We start from the raw sequence: 21,966 nt of genomic DNA on the forward strand, positions 1-21,966 counted from the left end.
TGCCTTCAGGTGCTTTGAAGAATAGTTTGACTCCCTCTTCTTTGTGGCAACCCCTGAGATATTGGAACACTGCTATCATGTCCCCCCTCGTCCTTCTCTTCATTAAACTAGACATACCCAATTCCAGCCACTGTTCCTTGTATGTTTTAGCCTCCAGTCCCCTAATCATCTTTGTTGCTCTTCTCTGCACTCTTTCTAGAGTCTCAACATCTTTTTTACATCGTGGTGACCAAAACTGGATGCAGTATTCCAAGTGTAGCCTTACCAAGGCATTGTAAAGTGGTATTAACCCTTCATGTGATCTTGATTCGGTTAATGCAGCCTAGCACTGTGTTGGCTTTTTGGCAGCTACCGCACACTGCTGACTCATATTTAACTAATTGTCCACTAGAACTGGGAGATCCCTCTCACAGTTACACTACTATTGAGCAAGGTACCACCTATACTACACCTGTGCCTTTGGTTTTTCTTGCTTACTTTTTTCACCTTTGAATTTCATTTTGTTAGATAGCGCCCAATGTTCAAGTCTGTCAAGATCCTTCTGTATCTTAAGCCTCAGTTTACTAGCAATTTTTTGACTAAGAACATATAATAAAGTGTATTAGTTGGAAAAGGGGCTGCTGTCCTCCAGATGTTGTGCCCCCTCCCAAAGAATAATACGGCTACCCTCCAAAAATGTGGCAGTTGCTCACAGGCTTTCAGAGGGATGGAGATCCATCACATTTCAAGATCACAAAGGCAACATTGTTAGTGAAAATAGAGAGTAAGCCAAAAATTGAGCAGCTGCACTGGAATCCATGTTCCTATTCTGAGAGTGGGAATTTCAAGAAAAATACTATATAGACTGGAGAGCTAATGTAGATCCCTCGTCAAATTATCCCTAGGATTTCAGGATATATCGTCTGTTTCAGGCAAGCTTATTAAGAATCACGGGATGCCTGGCAGAATAAGAAGTCGTTTGCTGTTATTCTGTACGATGAAAACACACAGGTGAAGAAGCAACTGATCGCTCCTTCGCCTTCCTGGCTCGCTTTCAGATTTTGGATAGGGAGCTGAATGGTGGCGACCGGGTCGGCTTGCATCACACATGCTGACACCCTGTGACAGAAAAGGATCAGCTGCGCCGTCAGGCCGGGCATCGGCGGGGGGATTTACAGGTCACACCCGCAGGCTGCTCCTGCAATTGCCAATTTCGGACTCGAGGAGTCACTTTCCCCCACTCTGAGGAACCTCGCTTCAGCCTGACATGCTCCCGTCTGCCTTTCCCACGTGATTTCTCTCCTGGAAAGGGAAGGTGGGGAGAGGGGGAAAAAAAATAATTCGAGACTACAACTCCCAGAAGACGCTGCTACTGCCGCTGCTCCCTCTGGAAGCGGGCACCAACCCCTCCCGCACCGACCTTGCGCACGCGCCGAGCCGCCAAAACGGCCGCCGCCTCCACGTGACTCCCCGCCGACCAATCGTTTTCGAACCTGATTTGTTATCCGCCTTCCCCTTTTACCTCTCTCCTCCCCTCAGCGCTTGTGCGATCAGAGCGATCTAAGATGGCGACGGTGGAACCGGTGAGTGTCCTTATTCCCGTTTCCTCCCTCCTTTTCCCCCCCCCGCCCCGCCTTCCTCTTTTTCTCCGCTCTCGGTCTGTCACTTGGGCTTCCGAGAAGATTGTGAAAAAGCCGCTCGAGCCCTGAAGGGGACAGAAAATCTCAGCCAGAAAGCCGAAAGTGGGGCGGGGGGGGGTGGGTGGGTGGGAAGGAAAGAGATGGTTGGCGAAGAGGGAGAGCGGCAGACAGCGGCCTGGGAAGTTGTGTGCGGCGCGCGCGCGCGCGCGCGCGTACGGCGAGCGAAAGGCGCCGGCGTGTGCCTATGGAGTGTGCCTTGCGGGAGGAGGATGGGAAGACCTGAGAGGCCAGAGAGGGGGGCTCCGAGCGCGCGAGGCGAGCGGCCAGGATTGTGCCGTCACAGTTCGGGCGGGGGCGCTGAGGGGCGACGGGGAGGGGTCGTGTGACGGGCGAGGTGGAGAGAGGAAGGCCGAAGACGGCCGGCGTGTGCAGGGAGAGGAGAATTCACCACGAGAGAGGAGGGCGGAGCTCGGTCGGACTCTGGGCCCCCATCCTGGACATAACTTCTCTATCATTCGTCGTGCCAGCTAGCGGATAGTGCCGCTTTTGCCGGCCTGTTTCTCCTTGTCTCCCCGCGCCTGCCAGATACGAGAGTGCCCAAACACCGGCGAGAATACCTTCCTCCACCGCTCCCATCCCTGATCTTCGTGGCTGCTCTCAATGCTGTCTCAACGCCCGGTTGTTTCCTCTCGGGCGGCACCGTCCTGTGGGCTCCGAACCAGGCGACAAATATTGCTTTTTTTCGGATTCCTGGCTTAACCTGTTGCCAAGTTATTTTCCCAAGAAAAGTATACTTATAATTGAACCCCATAGAACTGGCTAGGGAAAAAAAAATTCTTTCACGGTACCATAATTTGGGAAGGATCTGTACCTCTCGAGTCCTGATCATTTCGTTGTACTTCAGTTTTCAACTTTCCCATAAAGAAGATTGTGATTTTTAGGCCGCCTTCATACACTTGTCCTATATTTAAATAGAAGTTTGTTCTTCTTTCTCCCCTAGCTGTGCAGAATTTTTAAGGCCAAACATCATTTTCAAATTCTAATTTGTTAAACGGAAAGTTGCCCATCATACTCCCCTTCCCATTTTAACATGCTGTATTGTGAGTAGAGAGCTGAACCACAAAAGTAGGAGTTGACATGCAATGGAAGGTGACAGTAGTAATACTAAGCAAGGGAAAATACTGGCATTGAATCAAGAGATCTGCAGTTGGCACTGACACTATAGGTAGTGGCAAGTTAAACACTCAGGTAGGCTTAGCAGTATTTACATACAAAAGGAATGAAATTTGACAGGGCATAGCATGCATGTACTATATCCCTCTATCTAATTATAAAAAATGTCATCTCTCATGTTCCAGAGTTGGCACAATTTACAACTGTATTATTATTCTAGTTCATAAATTTTGACAGAATGATGCAAGGTTTTTAAGCTCAGAAGAAAAAATAAACTACAGAATGATCCATAATTACTACTAGATTACAGCCTTAAGCGTGTTTGCCTTTTTGAAAACTTCTTTTCTGATAAACTTTGCACATTCCTAATTTTTATACTGTAAGCATTATTAGTTTCCAATGCAAATAGAGAAAAAAGTGCATGTACACAGAAGACTTACGTGAATGACATTTTTAAAAACTTTGAATCATCATGAATGAAAGCCATTCTCGGTTATGTAGTTCAGTAAAGGTAAGCTGAAATTTTGAATATGTGCATCTGTGTTACTTTAATTTTACTTACTTGAAAGACAGGCTTATTAAATATATAACATGAAGAAAAAACATTGAGCATTCATATAGTTTTGTTATGAGAATGAACTTCAAAATATTCAACTACCAGCGAAATCAATGAGGCCAGAGCAGATATATTCAGTTCAGAAGTTTAATTGTGTGTAAAAATTTTAGTTGATGCCATGACTTCTCTTTTAAGAAAAGTGTTTATTAAAAAAGTAGTTTTTACAGTTTAACAGGATTAAGTATAAAATGATGGGTTCAGTTTTCAGATGATCCACAAGTGTGCATAAGCATTAATTTCATTCCTGTTTAAATTGGAAGCTAAAGCGATGAGAAGTCTTGTGTTGTTGGTTATTGGAAGATTTTCTTCACCTAGAGCAGGGGTAGGCAACCTTGGCTCTTTTATGACTTATTTTATGACTTTTATTCCTGGGAGTTGAAGTCCACTAGTCATAAAAGAGCCAAGGTTGCCTACCCCTGACCTAGGGTATAATATTATATCTTATAAGTGCAGGTAAGAGAACAGGTAATAAAAATGAAACTTACATATTTAATCAGTCTGTAGACTGCCAATATCAAATGCCTCTTTTTATATGCTAGTTTTAGCTAATATAATTTTTGTGCAACATCTATTAGATGGTGATACTATTATATCTCCAGATATTCTAGCATATAGAATGTACAAAATAAACCCTCATAGTTCTTTTCATTTAGAAATAATGCTTTTGTATTATTCCTGCTACTTTCCCCACTGTCTTTGGTTGTTGGAAGCCAGCAGGAAGTTGTGAGAAGAATCCTCACGTAAACAACCACAAATCTGGCTTAATAGGGACTACTGGGATTGCTATGTCACTAAGTGTCTAACCCAGGGGTCGGCAACCTCGGCTCTTTTATGACTCGTGGACTTCAACTCCTGCTGGCTCAGGAATTCTGGGAGTTGAAGTCCACGAGTCATAAAAGAGCCGAGGTTGCCGACCCCTGGTCTAACCCTAACCATAAAATGTAATGATGTGGTCATTAAGTGATGGGACACTGTCACTAAACGATGGGCTGGATTTAGGAATTTCCATTCCAATTACCATTGTTAAGTAAGAACCCCCTGTAATTAGAGTTCAGAAAAAGTACTATGTATCTAACCCCACTGAAATTGGTAATACATAAGTTAGTCATAACAAATGTTTCACACTGATTTTTGAGACCTTAATATAATTAGTTTTATCTGCAACTAGCCTATTCTTTGGTATTTTTTATACATTGGGTGTCCATAAATGAAGTTTGCAATAAATAACATCTGTACATGTTTCCTAATCAAATGTATTACAGTTGACACAGATCTGTGCATAACTTAAATTCTATCGTGTTTTAATATTCTAGATCTTAGTGAAATATGTAGAAAGGGAGATGTATACAAGAAATCCCTATGAAAATCTAGCAGTTTACAATGTAGTAAAATTAGCAGTAATTCAAAACATATGTTGATTGGTACCATTGTCTACCCTATTTTACGTAAATTATCATACATTTGGAGTATGCATGGAGAATCATTTTTAATAATATGTGCATTGAGAATTACTGCATTAAGAAAAGTAAAAGTTTGCTAAATTTGTACACATTTGATAGTGTAATCCTCAGTGGAGAAAATAAGATTCCATCTTATTGTTTCAGTTGCAGTTGTCTAAGATGATGTGAGAACTTTACATTCATACTATTTGTTCTAGAATACCTATATTTGGAAAATATAGACATATCCATATTAAAAAGATTTGCAAATGTTAATGGCAGAATATCTGAACATGGTGGTTATCTTTCAAATAAACCTTTATGCATACTATTTTATCTTTTATAAAGAAACAAGTTAATTATTTTGTTTTTCTAGGAAACCATTTCTAACCCTCAGACTTCAGAAGAAGAGAAAACTGAGACATCAGCAAGTCAGGAGATTGTGAGTCCTGAAACATACATTAAGCATCCATTACAAAACAGGTGGGGCATGTTTCCTTTAAATTGTGTAATAGCATGTTCCAAAACAGAATTAACTAGATATTTTGGAATGAAGTTATTTTTTTAAATGCAGAGTACAGATCCACAAATATCCTCCTTTTGAAATTAAAAGCTGGGGAACATTTGTCTTTTTATATTAAATTATTAAATTATGGGTCCTTTATGACAATCTATGAAATGTATATTCTCTTTGTTTCAAGAGATTTCAGTTGAAAAAAACTACATCACAAGGTTACAGTTGCAATTTTAAACTGGAAAGTATAACATACTAACTTGCCATATGTTTCATACTATGATTTGTATACCTTATAGTAACAATTTGAAGTGCAGTATTGACAGGTAAATAAGTACTTGGTTTAAAAGTCAGTTAATTGTCCTATCTAGTTTGAGCCAAATTGTACTTTGGAGTATAAATACTATTTGGCATAATCTCCCTATTCAAAATTTTTAAAAATTTGGGTTTCTTCCAAGGATATTACTTCTGAATGCAATTTAAATCTTTGCCCCAACTTTTCTTTGTCATCTTAATAAAGGTAGAATGTGGTTGATGACTGGGTCATTAGGTTTTAGTTTATAGAACAAAGCCTGCTAGCCTCAGAATTCTTCATTGTATGCTCAGGTGTTAAGTAAAATTGAACATTAAACCTGTGTATTTTTTTTGTATTCTTGTTTTGTATTTTCCTTCCCAAATTTCTTAGTGTGCTATGATTTTAATCCCTGCCTTTTAAAATAATAATTGTATATTGTATGCCAATATGAAGTCATTATTTTTTTCAGGTGGGCACTTTGGTTCTTTAAAAATGACAAAAGTAAAACTTGGCAAGCAAATCTTCGTCTGATCTCAAAGTTTGATACTGTTGAAGATTTTTGGGCGTAAGTAAAATTATAAATCAGACTTGAATCTTGAGTGTTTTTTCACCTGATTGAGGATTATATATGAGAAAATATAGGGGGATAAGTTGAATGAGAGGGAATATTCAAAGCCAAATGTGAAGTGAATTTGTAAAGAACACCTATGTACTATTAAAACTCTTGTGTCTGTAACCTTTAACTGAGTGTAACAGTGCACTATAGGACAACAATTTTTGAACTAAGATAGCCCAAATGGGCTAAAAACTTGGACACAAGACTCCTGTGGAATTGAAATTGTCAAATTTATGATTGCTTCAATGCTTCTGTGCCACTGCCCAGGGGCACAATAAATTGGTTCTACCTTAGCCGAAGGTAAATAGACCAGCCTCTCCTTTGGCTGCTGGAGATCAGGTAGACTGGTCCTGCCCTAGCCCTTCAAAGGCTGCAAGACTGATCCCACCATTGGCTTTCAGAGGGCCGTCAGCTCTGGTTATTCTGGCAAAAAGTCAGAAGTTACTTCTTCTCTCACTTATTTTTTGTCCATTCTGTTTCTCTAGATAAGGAAACATCTCTAAAATGATGACCCAGTGGATCATGGGTTATCTAATTTAGACTTAAGTTTGAGAAAGTTGAAAGCATTAAATATTGTTGCCTGCTACAATTATAAAAAGAGGGCACCTGGGATAACTGCAAGCAATTGGCTCTGTGAAGTATTGGAAATCCTATGAACTGTATTCTCAAGTATTGTGATGATGACAAATTAGTTTTTAAAGTAATGAATATTTGCTGTTAAGAATTATTAAAAAATTAACCCCAAAATTTAAGATAATATATGTGGGGGGTTCACTTCATTGTTTGTACTTATGTTTTTTCCAAATAGGTTATATAACCATATTCAGGTCTCTAGTAATTTAATGCCTGGTTGTGATTATTCACTTTTTAAGGTATGTGGAATAAATTTTTGAGTCTATTTCATCTTACTAGGCTATTTTGGGTGTAACCTGCTAAGTAAAAGACTTTAAAGAATATACAATTTAATAAAATATTGTATTGTAAAAATGTATTAATAAAACTTTCTGCAGAGTTAATTATTAACTTTAGTTTCTATATTTACAATGTGATTTTGTGTTAGGGTACATCTTAATATTATTTTGATATTTTCAAGAGCTGAGGATAAAATACATATGCAACATTTGTTTAAATGTTGATAATCATATCTTTCCTATTTTACTACTCACTATTTTCATAGTGTTGTAAATAAAATACTTAATGTAGTTAGTCCTTGATTCCCATTTCTCTGTCAAAAGAAATATTTTTGTATTTATATAATTTTTTAAAAAAACACTGATATTTTTCATGCATGACTTAAAATCTTAGAAATATAAATGTAAATAAATTTCAAATATGTAAAAATAAATTCTGTGAATTACATATGTGGATATTGTGTTTTATATTGAACTGCACTTTTTAGGATGGTATTGAACCCATGTGGGAAGATGAGAAGAATAAAAGGGGAGGGAGATGGCTAATTACACTAAACAAGCAGCAGAGACGAAGTGATCTTGATCGCTTCTGGCTAGAGACAGTAAGTGATTTTTATATGTTTGGTGCTCATTTTGGTCACATTTAATAATAATAGTTGGAAGGGACCTTGGTGGTCTTCTAGTCCAACCCCCTGCTCAGGTAGAAAACCCTATACCATTTCAGACAAATGGTTGTCCAGCCTCTTCTTAAAAACTTCCAGTGTTGGAGCATTCACAACTTATAGGGGGTTAATAAATTGTTCTAACTGTCAGGATTGTTTTCCTTCATTCTGAGTTGCGTCTGATTAGTTTCCATCCATTACTTCTTGTCCTGCCTTCAGGTGCTTTGGAGAATAGCTTGACTCCTTCTTCTGAGATATTGGAACACTGCTATCATGTCATCCTTCTCTTCATTAAACTAGACATACCCAATTCCAGCAAGTGTTCTTTATATGTTTTAGCTTCCAGTCCCCTAATCATCTTTGTTGCTCTTCCCTGTACTCTTTCTAGAGCACAGGTCGGCAACCCACAGCTCCGGAGCCGCATGTGTCTCTAAGCCATCACCTGCAGCTTCCTGTCCTCCACCATGTGCAGTCCTGAAAAAAAAAGTGGGACTAAAAAAATTCAACCAATCAATTCAAACTTCTCACAAAAAAAACACCTCGCAAAGTTTGAATTGATTGGTTGAACTTCTTTGGTTTGTGGGACTGCCCACAAGCCCCCCCCCCCGGTCACCATTTCTCTAGGGACCTGGAGGTGTCCCCGCTGCCATATGGGGATCCGCCTGCCTGGGGCTTGGCAGCAGAGGTGGTGGTTCCTCTCGCTGCGCCCTGCACTCACCTCACCTCGAGTCCAGTCTAAACGCGAGCAGGCCCATTGTGTAATTTCTTGGCTTCTCTCTGCAAGGGTATCCCAGAAGCATAGGCTTCTATGCAGCCATGATGCCCTCGCCAAGAGACGCTGGAGGTCCTCTAGGCCCAGCGTGGGAGCCGCCGCGCTTGCCGTCTTTGGCGGCTGTGGCAGCAGGAGCAGCGGTGTGCCCGGGCAGCACTGCCTGCCTGCTTGGCAGTAGCAACAGGAAGGCGGTGGCGGTGGCTGCTGTTGGGGTGGCTTAGTGCCCTCACTGGGTCCGGCAGGCAGTACTTGGCAAATGGGCCTGGGCGATGCGCCGGCAGCTCCCACCCCTTCAAGTACCAGGCGGTGCTGCCCGGACACACCACTGCTCCTGCCGCCAAAGACGGCAAGTGCGGCTGCTCCCATGCCAGGCCTGGAGCACCTCCAGCATCTCTTGGCGGAGGGCACTAGGCCACTCCAACAGCAGCAGCCGCAGCCACCTTCCTGTTGCTACCGCCCGGCAAGCACACGGTACTGCCTGGACACATCGCTGTTCCTGCCAACAAAGACGGCAAGCGCGGCAGCTCCCAATCTCTTCTTCCACTCTCCAATTAAGCCCCCTGTTCTGCGCATGCACGCGCACTTTTTGTGGTTCCTAGGTTTTTTTTTGTGAGGGAACCGGTTCTGAGTGGCTCTTTCACTGCTTCAGGTTGTCGATCCCTGTTCTAGAGTCTCAACATCTTTTTTACAAAACTGGATGCAGTATTCCAAGTGTGGCCTTACCAAGGCATTATAAGGTGGTATTAACACTTCATGTGATCTTGATTCTATCCCTCTGTTAACGCAGCCTAGCATTGTGTTGGTTTTTTTGGCAGCTGCAGCACACTGCTGGCTCGTATTTAAGAAAAGAGTACTTTTCGCAATTGCTAAAAGGAAAAGTCAGGGTGTACAAAATCCATATAGATAATTATTTGACCATAGACCATTGCTATATCAGAGTCTTAGAATACAGAATACAGAGTTGGAAGGGATCTTGGAGGTCTTCTAGTCCAACCCCCTGCTCAGGTAGGAAATCCTATACCATTTCTTCTTGGCATTACATGTTCTTGGGTGGAGGCCTATGAAAACCATTGGTCTTGGAGATTTGTGAACCCTAGATTCTGGAATTTGATTCAGGAGATATGTTACAAATAATTTTCATGCTGTCTGCAATCACAAAACTAATGGCATTGCAGTTATATTGATTCTAAGGAGAATGCTGGAGTCAATTTAAGAGAACCAGTAATTGAAAGTTTCATATCCTTGGTACGCAATGTATTTGTAAGCTTATAAAATGTGTTATAGGCCTGTTAGTTATCAGTGACACCAGTGTGGAGAACATGAGTTCTGGAATCCTTTCTCATTGCTTAATAATAGTGCTGTTTTGATCATTTGTCAAGAAATAAAATTTAGAGTGGAGGAATTGGCAACATCCTGAGCCACTGGCTCAACTACCTCTCTCGTTGGAATGCATTGGAGAAACTTTTCTCAATATTTTGATTTGATTGATTCTTTTTTAAACTCATTTTTCTTGTGTTTGCTTTTCTTCTGTATCAAACTTAGTGCCATTCTTGTCAGTTCTCACAGAGTTATTTTTTTGATGATCAGACTGGAAGACTCCTTTTACATGTTTTCTTTCAAATGTTCTGTTGGGTTGAAAAAAATAAGGTAGGGCAAATACGCAGAGCATAGTGTTGAAATTCTTTTCAATATCTTCACTAGTAAAAGCCATACGAGGTATCTGCCTTATATATACTAATACAAATAGTCTGTCTTTATTCCTCTCTTTGTGTGTTCTGGGAAACCCAGTAAAGTAACTCTGCGTCATGTGATGAGGAAGGTGGAGACTTGAGTATGACTCAACAAACAGTTTTCTAAGCAGCTGCCAGTCCCATAGGACAGTGGTCCCCAACCTTTCCAGCTTGGCGGACAGGCAGGAAGGAAAGGGGATGGTTCTTTGTGAGTGGCAGGCATGCGCGTGAATGTGCAAAACTCCATTTGTGCAACTGATGGGCATGCACTCCACTCACGCAAATGGAACTGCCAGTTCAAGCACCTGCCACTTGTACAAATGGAGCTGCATATGCGCATACTCGCCTGCCACTTGCACAGCCAAGTTTGAATGAGCTACAGACTGGCAGTGGCCTGTGGGTTGAGGACCTTTGCCATAGGATGCATTTTTCTTGACTCATTTTTTTCTTCACAGCTCTCAGACTGACCTACTAGTTTTTGAATTTAATCTTTGTTTTGCTGGCTTCTTTCCCACCCTACCCCAAGTGCCAAATATAGTCCTGTTCTAATATGTTTTCAGAAAATGATCCTGAAGCAAGCAGAACATCTACAATTATTTCTAATCCTTTTATCAATAGCAACAATTGGCAGTATTTTATTCAGTGTTAGAGAACTAGACTTTCTGTTTTTTTTATCTGCATTTACGTGCTGGAAAACATAAGACCACTATTTCTGAATTGTTGCCTAATTACCTCTTCTTTAAGAAAACATTGGATGTTTTAGGGATGACGGAAGTGCTTTTGCTACTGCCTCGGCCAGATCCAGCCCACTTTCTAACCTCGCTCTTTCTATCCCCAACAAATTTGGTCCCATTTTGTTTTCAGGGAGATATTCTATTATCTAGACAAAGAGAGTCCCAACTCCTACTTCTTTTCAAAAATTGCTTTATTTTGGAAAAGTAACAAATATTTGTTACCATCATATCAAATTGGTGATAGCTTTGCCTGGGTGGCATTGGAGTGTCATCTGAGATAAATTCTGCAGTGGATGATGAGCAGCCCATTGGTACAATCATTCAAATCAGTCTGACATGTTTGTTACGGTTAGGACCATAGATGTCAATCACCTGTTTCTTGCAATTAGTCAAATTATTTTAACATAGTTTTTCTTGAATATATTGGCACTATTCTCAGATTTATGAAGGCCATTGCATATTTAAGTTCAAGGAAGTTCTGGCAAGTGAATAGAACTTTGGAAAATAAATGCATCATTCAAAAAGGAAATTCTCCTTTTTTAAAGGAGGCGATTATTCATTCACTATGGGTAAAATTATCTTCAATTCAGGCGAATTATTCAAGGTTAGGTCATCTATGAATAGTTTTTATAGTACAGTCTGGCATAGCAAGCATGGCTGCCTTGTTGTTGTTGTTAGTTGCGAAGTCGTGTCCGACCCATCACGACCCTATGGACGACGTTCCTCCAGGCTTTCCTGTCCTCTACCATCTTCTGGAGTCCATTTAAGCTCACGCCTACTGCTTCAGTGACTCCATCCAGCCACCTCATTCTCTGTCGTCCCCTTCTTCTATTGCCCTCAATCTTTCCCAGCATTAGGCTCTTCTCCAGTGAGTCCTTCCTTCTCATTAGGTGGCCAAAGTATTTGAGTTTCAACTTCAGGATCTGGCCTTCTAAAGAGCAGTCAGGGTTGATCTCCTCTAGGACTGACCGGTTTCATCGCCTTGCAGTCCAAAGGACTCGCAGGAGTCTTCTCCAGCACCATAGTTCAAAGGCCTCAATTCTTTGGCGCTCAGCCTTTCTTATGGTCCAACTTTCACTGCCATACATTGCAACTGGGAAGACCATAGCCTTGACTATACGCATTTTTGTTGACAGGGTGATGTCTCTGCTTTTTAGTGTGCTGTCTAGATTTGCCATGGCTTTCCTCCCGAGGAGCAAGCATCTTTTAATTTCTTGGCTACAGTCCCCATCTGCAGTGATCTTGGAGCCCAGGAAAATAAAATCTGTCACTACCTCCATTTCTTCCCCATCTATTTGCCAGTAATTGAGAGGGCCGGATGCCATGATCTTGGTTTTCTTAATGTTTAGTTTCAACCCAACTTTTGCACTCTCCTTCTTCACTCGCAACAAGAGACTCTTCAGTTCCTCTTCACTTTCTGCCATTAGAGTGGTATCATCTGCATATCTTAGGTTGTTGATATTTCTTCCAGCAATCTTAATTCCAACTTTTGATTCATCTAGCCCTGCCTTTCTCAAGATGTGCTTTGCATATAAGTTAAATAGGCAAGGCGACAGTATACAACCTTGCCGGACTCCTTTCCCAATTTTGAACCAATCAGTGGTTCCGTGTCCAGTTCTCACTGTTGCTTCTTGGCCCGCATATAGGTTTCTCAAGAGACAAATAAGATGGTCTGGTACTCCTATCTCTTTAAGAACTTGCCACAGTTTGTTGTGATCCACACAAAGGCTTTAGCATAGTCAATGAAGCAGAAGTAAATGTTTTTCTGGAACACCCTAGCTTTCTCCATGATCCAGCGTATGTTGGCAATTTGATCTCTAGTTCCTCTGCCTCTTCAAAATCCTGCCTGTACTTTTGGTAATTCTCGATCCACATACTGCTGGAGTCTAGCTTATAGGATTTTAAGCATAACTTTACTAGCATGAACATTCTTTGCCACTGCCTTTCTTTGGAATTGGAATGTAAACCGATCTTTTCTGATCCTGTGGCCACTGTTGAGTTTTCCAAATTTGCTGGCAAATTGAGTGTAGCACTTTTACTGCATCGTCTTTTAAGATTTTGAATAGCTCAGCTGGAATACTGTCACCTCCACTAGCTTTGTTGTTGCTCAGCTTTTCTAAGGCCCACTTCACTTCACATTCTAGGATGTCTGGCTCGAGGTCAGTGACCACCTCATTGTGATTATCAGGGACATTAAGCTCATTCTTGTATAGTTCTTCTGTGTAATTTTGCCACCTCTTCTTAATCTCTTCTGCCTCTGTGAGGTCCCTGCCATTTTGGTCCTTTATCATGCCCATTTTTGCATGAAACATTCCCTTCATCTCTCCAATTTTCTTGAAGAGATTGCTAGTCCTCCCTATTCTATTGTTTTCTTCTATTTCTTTGCACTGTTCATTTAAGAAAGCATTCTTATCTCTTCTAGCTATTCTCTGGAATTCTGCATTCAGTTGGGTGTATCTTTCTTTTTCTCCCTTGCCTTTCACTTCCCTCCTTTCCTCAGCTATTTGCAAAGCTTCCTCAGACAGCCATTTTGCTTTCTTGCATTTCTTTTTCTTTGGGATGGTTTTGGTTGCTACCTCCTGTACAATGTTGCGAACCTCTGTCCATAGTTCTTCATCACTCTGTCTATCAGATCTAATTCCTTAAATCTATTTGTCACCTCTACTGTATATTCAACAGGGATATGATTTAATTCATACCTGAGTGGCCTAGTGCTTTCCCCTACTTTCTTCAGTTTAAGCCTAAACTTTGCAATGAGAAGCTCATGGTCTGAGCCACAGTCAGCTCCTGGTCTTGTTTTTACTGACTATATAGAGCTTCTCCATCTTTGGCTGCAGAGCATATAGTCAATCTGATTTCTGTGTTGACCGTCTGGTGATGTCCATGTGTAGAGCCTCCTCTTGGGTTGTTGGAAAAAAGTGTTTGCGATGACCATCATATTCTCTTGACAAAATTCTATCAGCCTGTGCCCTGCTTCATTTTGAACTCCAAGGCCAAACTTGCCTGTTATTCCGGTTATCTTTTGGCTTCCTACTTTAGCATTCCAATCCCCCATGATGATAAGGACATCATTTTTTGGTGTTAGTTCTATAAGGTGCTGTAGGGTTTCATAGAACCGGTCAATTTCATCCTCTTCAGCACCGGTGGTTGGGGCATAGACTTGGACTACTGTGATATTGAATGGTTTGCCTTGGATTCGAACTGAGATGATTCTGTCATTTTGAGGATTGTATCCCAGTATTGCTTTTCCTACTCTTTTATTGACTATGAAGGCTACTCCATTTCTTCTGAGGGATTCTTGCCCGCAGTATACCTGATGGTCATCTGAATTAAATTCACCCATTCCTGTCCATTTTAGTTCACTGATTCCTAAGATGTCGATGTTCAGTCTTGTCATCTCTTGTTTGACCACGTCCAGCTTGCCTTGATTCATGGATCTTACATTCCAGGTTCCTATGGAGAAAAAATCTTTACAGCATCGGACTTTCCTTTCACCACCAGAAATATCCACAGCTGAGCGTCCTTTCAGCTTTGGCCCAGTCGCTTCATTCTTTCTGGCGCTACTAGTACTAGCCCTCTGTTCTTCCCCAGTAGCATATTGGACGCCTTCCGACCTGAGGGGCTCATCTTCCAGCGTCATATCGTTTTGCCTTTTGGTACTGTCCATAGGGTTTTCATGGCAAAGATACTGGAGTGGGTTGCCATTTCCTTCTCCAGTGGATCACGTTTTGTCAGAACTCTCTGCTATGACCTGTCCGTCTTGTGTGGCCCTGCACGGCATAGCTCATAGCTTCATTGAATTACGCAAGCCCCTTCACCACGACAAGGCAGTAATCCATGAAGGGGATGGCTGCCTATGCACCCCCAAATAAGTACTGTTAATATAAAGGTTTCCGGATTACAATTTTCAATGCACTTGAGCTTTATTTCCCATCTTCCTTTGAGATTGAGTTGGCATTTGTAGCTTTGATGATTGGAAATAAACAAGATTTTATATAGTTTTCAACTCTTTAGATATGAAACAGGATTGCACCATTTTGATTGGTTGCCTTTAATACATCAAGTACTAGACTTTTTAGTGATACTTTTTTTGCCTGAGAGTGTTCTTTAATGAAGATGATATTTTAGATTTAGATTTTATTAGATTTATATACCGCCCTTTCCCGAAGGTCTCAGGGCGGTTTACAGGGCATTTTAAAATCATACCAATACAAAATACAAAGTTAAAAGACAAAAGATTAAATTATCCCTGAAAATAAAATCCAGTTAAAATTCTCAGCCTGGGTCAGAGAGCTCAAAGAGCCAAGTCTTCAGATCTCGGCGGAATGAACGTAGGTCAGGGGCAGTCCTGAGCTCCACGGGCAGCTGGTTCCAGAGGGCAGGCGCACCCACAGAAAAGGCCCTCCCCCTGGGTGTTATCCGCCGGCAATCTTTTACCGGCGTCACCCTGAGAAGACCCTCTCTCTGCGAGCGCACTGGACGAAGGGAGCTTGATGCTGGCAGCAGGTGTTCCCTCAAATATCCCGGACCCAAGCCATTTAGTGCTTTATAGGTCATCACCAGCAACTTGAATCTCACCCGGAGGGCAACCGGAAGCCAATGCAGCTCACGGAGTAGAGGTGTTACATGGGAGTATCGGGAAACCCCCATCACAACTCGTGCGGCTGCATTCTGCACCAGTTGAAGCCTCCGAGTGGTCCTCAAGGGCAGCCCCATGTAGAGAGCGTTGCAGTAGTCTAAACGGGAGGTCACAAGCGCATGAGTGACTGTGCGTAGGGCATCTTGGTCCAGGTAGGGTCGCAACTGGCGCACCAGGCGATATAATGCTTTCCATATACCAGGCGTGCACATTTGGAATTATGACTTTGGGTGTCATTAGCATATTTATATTACCCAGCTTTCCGTATCAGTAACTGACCTTCCAAAGCTGTCTGTTTTCCAAATAGGTATCTAGAAGCTGTGATGGAGTAAGTAAATTATAGATAGTTCCTCAATTTATGACTATTCATTCAGCAACCTTTCAAAGTTACGACTGCTGAAAAAATGGACTTATGACCGGTCCTCAAAGTTATGGCTGTTGCAGACAATATTCTGTCCCATTCATGCAGCCCTAAGATGTGTACAGTGAGTATGACAGAGCCTCATCTGCCTATAGGAATCTTCTGGGCCTAGCTGGGGAGAAAGCAGTGAGACTGCAGGTGAGGCAAGAGAACCAGTAGCAGTTCGCTGGGAAAAGGTCGAGGCAGTATGGAAGGGGATGTTCTGGATGGCAGCAGAACTGGAAGAAAGGGAGCGATATGGGCTTCCCAGAGGTATAACACATAATCTGCAACTCATGTTGCAAGCGCTCTTGGACAGCTGGTATGCTGGGACCAGGCACTGCTACACCAGGCACTGCCTGCACTGGAATACCTAAGTAAGGCTCCTGTCACGTGACATTTTGGGTCAGTAGCCCTTGAGAACCCTGGCAGTGGCAGCTGGGCCCCTGAGCTCAAGCATGAGCAGCCAAGGCAGCGGGTGGCCCCTTGCCCCAAAGAAAGGCTTCAAAGCACACATCCACACCCTGCCCACCTCTGCTGCCTCTGCTGTGTGTACTGGGGGATTCCTTTGTTTTTACAAGCCTACCTACACCTTGACTACCCTTGCCAATGGAAAAGTGAGCTGCATGATGGAGCGGAGAAATTGTTATTTTAAATATCTTAAGTGTCTTAAAGATTTTTTTCCCTAATTTTTTCTAATAGACAACCCTCCCCTCCATCACGGGGCTCACCCTTTCCGAGATTTCATTGCTCAACCCTCATTTGCTTTTCCTAGTCAGTATTTTTGGAGACAAGACTGAGCTTTTATTAGAAGAAACAAGACACAGAACACAAAAGAAGGTGCAGGTCTGGTGCAGAGATTTTGTATTTGATGAATAAACTGCTTTGTTCTCTGCAGTGCCTAACTCAAACATTTTATCCACTAGTTGCTCCCATGTGGATAAACAAGCAGTGGGGTTGGGAAGAGTTTTCTGTACCTCTACTTGATTAACTGCCATTGTGTGCCACTCTCCTGATCGACTTGGAGCAGGGGTGTCAAACTCAATTTCATTGAGGGCCGCATCAGCATAGCGGTTGCCCTCAAGGGGCCAGGTGGGTGTGGCCTACTGGGTGGGCGTGGCCTACTGGGTGGGTGTGGCTAGAGTGCGTATGGCCTACTGGGTGGGCGTGGCTAGTTCTACATCGTTCGCCTCAAGGGTGCCTATGGGGGCCTGGGCAGGAGTGGGACAGATCTGAGGGTCTCTGGCAGAAGGAGGGTCTCTGGGCCAGGGCCAAGGCAGTGGGGGCCGTTCCCTCACTGTTTCCAGGATGGCTTCGCAGGCCACATGAAACCACTTCGCGGGCCGGATACGGCCCCCGGGCCTTGTGTTTGACATGTCTGACTTAGAGTATTCTGCATGTCTATCCCAAGGTAGGGCATTCCCCCCCCAATGAATTTCACCAGCTTTGCAGGAGAACTGCTGGGCCGAGAGTGAGCAGAAGCCTGTGGGTAGCGTATGTCAATGCTGGGCTTTCCCCCACCCCTCAATGAAGGCCACTGGCTGATTTCTCAGGAGCACTTGCAACACAAGCTGCAAGGTGTGCATTGTGCCTCGTGGAAGCCTACTTTCCTCCCCTTCCTCCAGTTCTACTGCCACTCCAAATAGCACCTCTCACACAGCATCCACCTCGCCCTGCACAACAGTGCCAACTCTCCTTCCTTGCCTGGCAATAGAGAATGCTGCAGTTCACTACTCCGCTGTCTCCTCTCTGAATGGGCCTGGCAAGCAGATGAGAAGGGAGACGCTGCACACATCCTAGGGCAGCACCTGTATCCCAGAGCACCAGTAGGAGGAAGAAGGGACCAGTGGTGGAGGGATATGTGGCAGAATGTAGGTGCCAAAAGGGATGTGTGTGTGTGGGGGGGGGAAGAGATAGGCAAGAGGGGGGAATTAAGCAAAGCTTAGTGTGGCAGGGTAAGAGAAGCGTGAGGTCCTCATCTAACTACTGCAACTATGACTACTGAAACTGCTGTTGCTAAACAGGATGTTTCTTTTACAAACCACATTACTTAGCAATGGAAGTTCTGGTCCCAATTGTGGATCAGTATTCAAAGCAAAAAGTAATAGTCCTGGCCCTCTGGTTTAAGACTTTTATGTCCGTGATAGTGGTAAACTCTTGGTGTTAGATTAACATCCAGGAGCTAGTTGTGAATTATTCTTTGCTCTACTATGGATTTTACTGTTTACCAATAATCCAGTTTACTCATTTTTTTATAAGAGTTATCTTTTTTGATGGCTATGCCTCTTGTACTATTCTTGAAATAGTCCTGAAACAATCTCTAGGGAGTTAAAATTATCTTATACTATAATAGGATTTTTTTTTGTAGCAGCTTTCAACTTTGATTTTTTTTCTCAGTAATCTTGTCTTGGTGGTACACTGAAATCAGTAAAAATTTACGTTATTTTTTTGTAAGTACTCAGTTGTATTTTGTTATTTAGTTTGTTGTTATTTTCAATTTTGTAGCTGCTGTGCCTTATTGGAGAATCCTTTGATGACTACAGTGATGATGTATGTGGAGCTGTTGTTAATGTTAGAACCAAGGGGGATAAAATAGCAATATGGACTACTGAATGTGAAAACAGAGATGCTGTTACACATATAGGGTAAGTTGATGTGAAATTCCAGAATAGCTACTTTAGAAAATACTGATGTTTCAGAAGTTTTCCTTTTATTTTTTGTTAGTTATGGTTTAAGTCAGATATAAAGGTCTTCAAAGGAAACATTAACTGTATAATTTAGGAAGCTCATTTATTTCAGTACATCAGGATTTGGGGTATAATCCCGATCTGTGTTTAATAAAAAAGACTTCCAGTACCTTGTCATGCAAAACAAGTGTAATAATCATTTTTGGAGGGCTGCTATCAAAATTGTATGTTTTATAATTATATGTTTATATTTGAACCAATTTGCAGCAGAAAATTATACATACCTTTTTTGGGGACTCTCAAGGTGAAACATGAAGTACCAAATGTGTCTAATAATGTTACATGGCAAATAAAGCCAGTTTGGTATAGCAGCTAACACGCTGTGTTAGAAATCAGGAGACTATGAATTCTGGTCTTCTTTGGGGCATGAAAGCCAGCTGAATTATTTTGGACTAGTCACATTCTTAGTCCAACCTGCCTCATAGAGTTGTGGGAAAAAGAGGTGGGGCATTAAATATATACACTGCTTTGAATTGATAAGAAATAAAGACAGCATAAAAATCAAATCAAATAATGGTACAGGTAGCCCTCAACTTACAACAGTTCATTTAGAGACTGTTTGAAATTACAGCAGCACTGACTGTTTTTCACACTTACGACTGTTGCAGCATCCCCAAAAGGTCACGTGAGCAAAATTCATCCACTTAGCAGTGGATTCATATTTATGACAGTTGCAATGTCCTGGGGTCATTTGATCACCTTATGTGATCTTCTGACAATCAAAATCAATGGGAAAGCCATTCATTTAACCACTGTGTTAACAACTACAGTGACTTACTTAACAACTGTGGCAAGAAAAATCATAAAATGGGGCAAAGCTCACGAAACTGTCTTCCTTAGCAACTTAAATTTTGGGCTCAATTGTGGCCATGTCGAGGATTGCCTGTATTATATTTTATGGCAAAAGAGTTTTTCCAAGTATTTTTTACATATTGATATTTGATAAGGTCCATCTACATAAGAGAATTAAGTCACGCTCATAATGAACAAATCTGGTTGCAATGATAGTAGCTTTACCTTTCATGTGCCAATATAAGTGCAGTGTAAAATAATGCAATATCAAAAATTAATGCACTTACTCATTTCAATCTAATAGTAGCCTTCGTCAATTGTTAACACATATCAAATAGAATTCTGTATTAAAAATGTTTACCATAGTTTCACAAAGGGCCATTAAAAATAACCATTTTAGCACTTTTTAAAATGAGTTGATTCCAAATGACTGGCACTGGATTAAAAAAAACAACTTTTCATTCATGGCATGGCTATTTTATCATAAGGAGGTGCCAGCTGGCCCTGCCTGAACAATTGAATTGAGCACAGGAATATAAAATTTGAGCCGATTTTCCAAATAAGAAAACTTTTGTATGCATAACTCAGTAAGATAATATCAGCAGCTTCTATTGACTTTTTTGCAAATAGCCAAAATGAGAAAGGTAGAAGTAAATCAGATGTCCAGAACACTGCAGTTAGGAATACAAATCAAGGGGACAGAAAGAGCTATAAGGTAATTTGGTCAGTAAATTATTTTAATTAAATTGTTTACATTTACGTTAATCTTAAACATTAAATTAAAATTACAAGTTTAGATAGTTTAGTCACTTAGGCTTTTAATGAAATTCTCTCAGCAGTTTGAGCTCTTCTACTGAGGCTCAGCTTCAGGTTCCTATATGATTTATTAATTTCCAAAACAGGAAAGGTTATCAATCTAGTTCCATCATTGTAAAGACCTAAAGACTTCTGACTTTCTTTTTCAAATCAAATAAACAGAGGCTAAACAAAATAGTGTTAATGCTTGTTTATGTGAAAATGAAAGCCATCTTTCAGAAAAACATGGTTTTAAGGGATGTTTAGCACAGGATCACCTGCATATGCACTGGACGTTTACTACATAAAATTCATTATATGCTAATAGGACTGTTATCTGTTTGTCATAAATGATAAGGTCAAATACTGGGTGAATAGTGGAATGACTTGTTTAAAAGAAATGTAACAATATCTGGTATATTGCATTTGGAGTTTAAACAATGAAAATTAATGCCATGTTTTCATATGAACAATGCTACTTAAATTGATATTTTGTGTTTTTAATTTCCCAGGAGAGTATACAAGGAAAGGTTAGGACTTCCTCAAAAGATAGTGATTGGTTATCAGTCCCATGCTGACACAGCTACTAAAAGTGGTTCCACCACTAAAAATAGGTTTGTTGTTTAAGAAGACACCTTCAGAGTATTTCATAGGAGACTGCGTCAAGCAATCGAGATTTGGGAGCTGAACCAAAGCCTCTATAAAAGCAGAGTGGACTGCATTTAAATCTGATTTCCATCTAAATGTTGCTAAATTTGTGAAACTCATTTGCTTTGTCTTGTACTTCTGTTTTCTTCCTCACCCCCCACCCTGCCTCACCCCATTTTTTGGCTGAAGGTAACCTTTTCCAATCAAAGAATTTCAGTGCAACATTTTGCCCTTCAAATCCATACATGTCTCCCTGACCCATTCTCTGATGCTTCTTAAGAAAATAACTATTAAAAAAATGTCCTGAAAACAGTGCCATTTCTACAGGGGAATAAACTACTACTTTTTCATCTTTTCACTGTATGCAATAACATGTTTTGCTGGTTGGAAAGAAAAGTATGATGCATACATTTTTCTAGCAAATCTTTCTTTATACAGCATGATCATTGCTGTAATTGATGCTGATGGCTGCTAGATTTAATTTATTTTGTTTCCCTTTTCTGATAACAGTGATATTCTGATTTCGGTTCATGTAACATTGGTGAAGGATCTGGGAATATGACAAAAGGTTTAATAAACATAATTTTGTGCATTCTATGGTAATTATTTTGTAATACTAAAGCTTTGCTACAAATTTCATGCATTTCAAGCCAAATCAGTGATATGTTTGTGTGATTTCCTGAACATAATTGTGGATTTTAAAAAATGTTAACACCAGAATTACATTCCTTACTAGAAATAGTATTCCTGTTTTTTGTATCTTATGCTGTATTTTAACATTTTGTATTCCTTAGGTTAAATTTTGCTTTGGTTTAAGTACGGCTCAAATAGAAAAGCAGTCCCATTCATAAGACAGTGTACAAA

The 21,966-nt window shown here is 41.1% G+C and overlaps 1 protein-coding gene across 2 annotated transcripts; it reads left to right on the top strand.

Annotated features, from left to right (window-relative positions):
• Positions 1–1,524: 1,524 nt before the first annotated feature.
• Positions 1,525–21,694, top strand: EIF4E (eukaryotic translation initiation factor 4E). 2 transcript variants are annotated; one of them, XM_083366975.1, is made up of 8 exons: positions 1,529–1,562; positions 2,205–3,303; positions 5,224–5,330; positions 6,126–6,221; positions 7,081–7,144; positions 7,672–7,785; positions 18,626–18,765; positions 20,967–21,694. In XM_083366975.1, exons 2-8 carry the CDS (start codon positions 3,265–3,267, stop codon positions 21,079–21,081), a joined length of 675 nt encoding a protein of 224 aa, XP_083223101.1. In that variant the 5' UTR covers positions 1,529–1,562; positions 2,205–3,264; the 3' UTR covers positions 21,082–21,694. The 2 variants fall into 2 exon arrangements, with proteins under 2 accessions (XP_083223102.1, XP_083223101.1); XM_083366976.1 differs by lacking the exon at positions 2,205–3,303 and having other exon boundaries at positions 1,525–1,562.
• The last annotated feature ends 272 nt before the right edge of the window (positions 21,695–21,966 follow it).

This window comes from Vipera ursinii, assembly GCF_947247035.1.
Source record: "Vipera ursinii genome assembly, chromosome: 7".
Taxonomy (NCBI): domain Eukaryota; kingdom Metazoa; phylum Chordata; class Lepidosauria; order Squamata; family Viperidae; genus Vipera; species Vipera ursinii.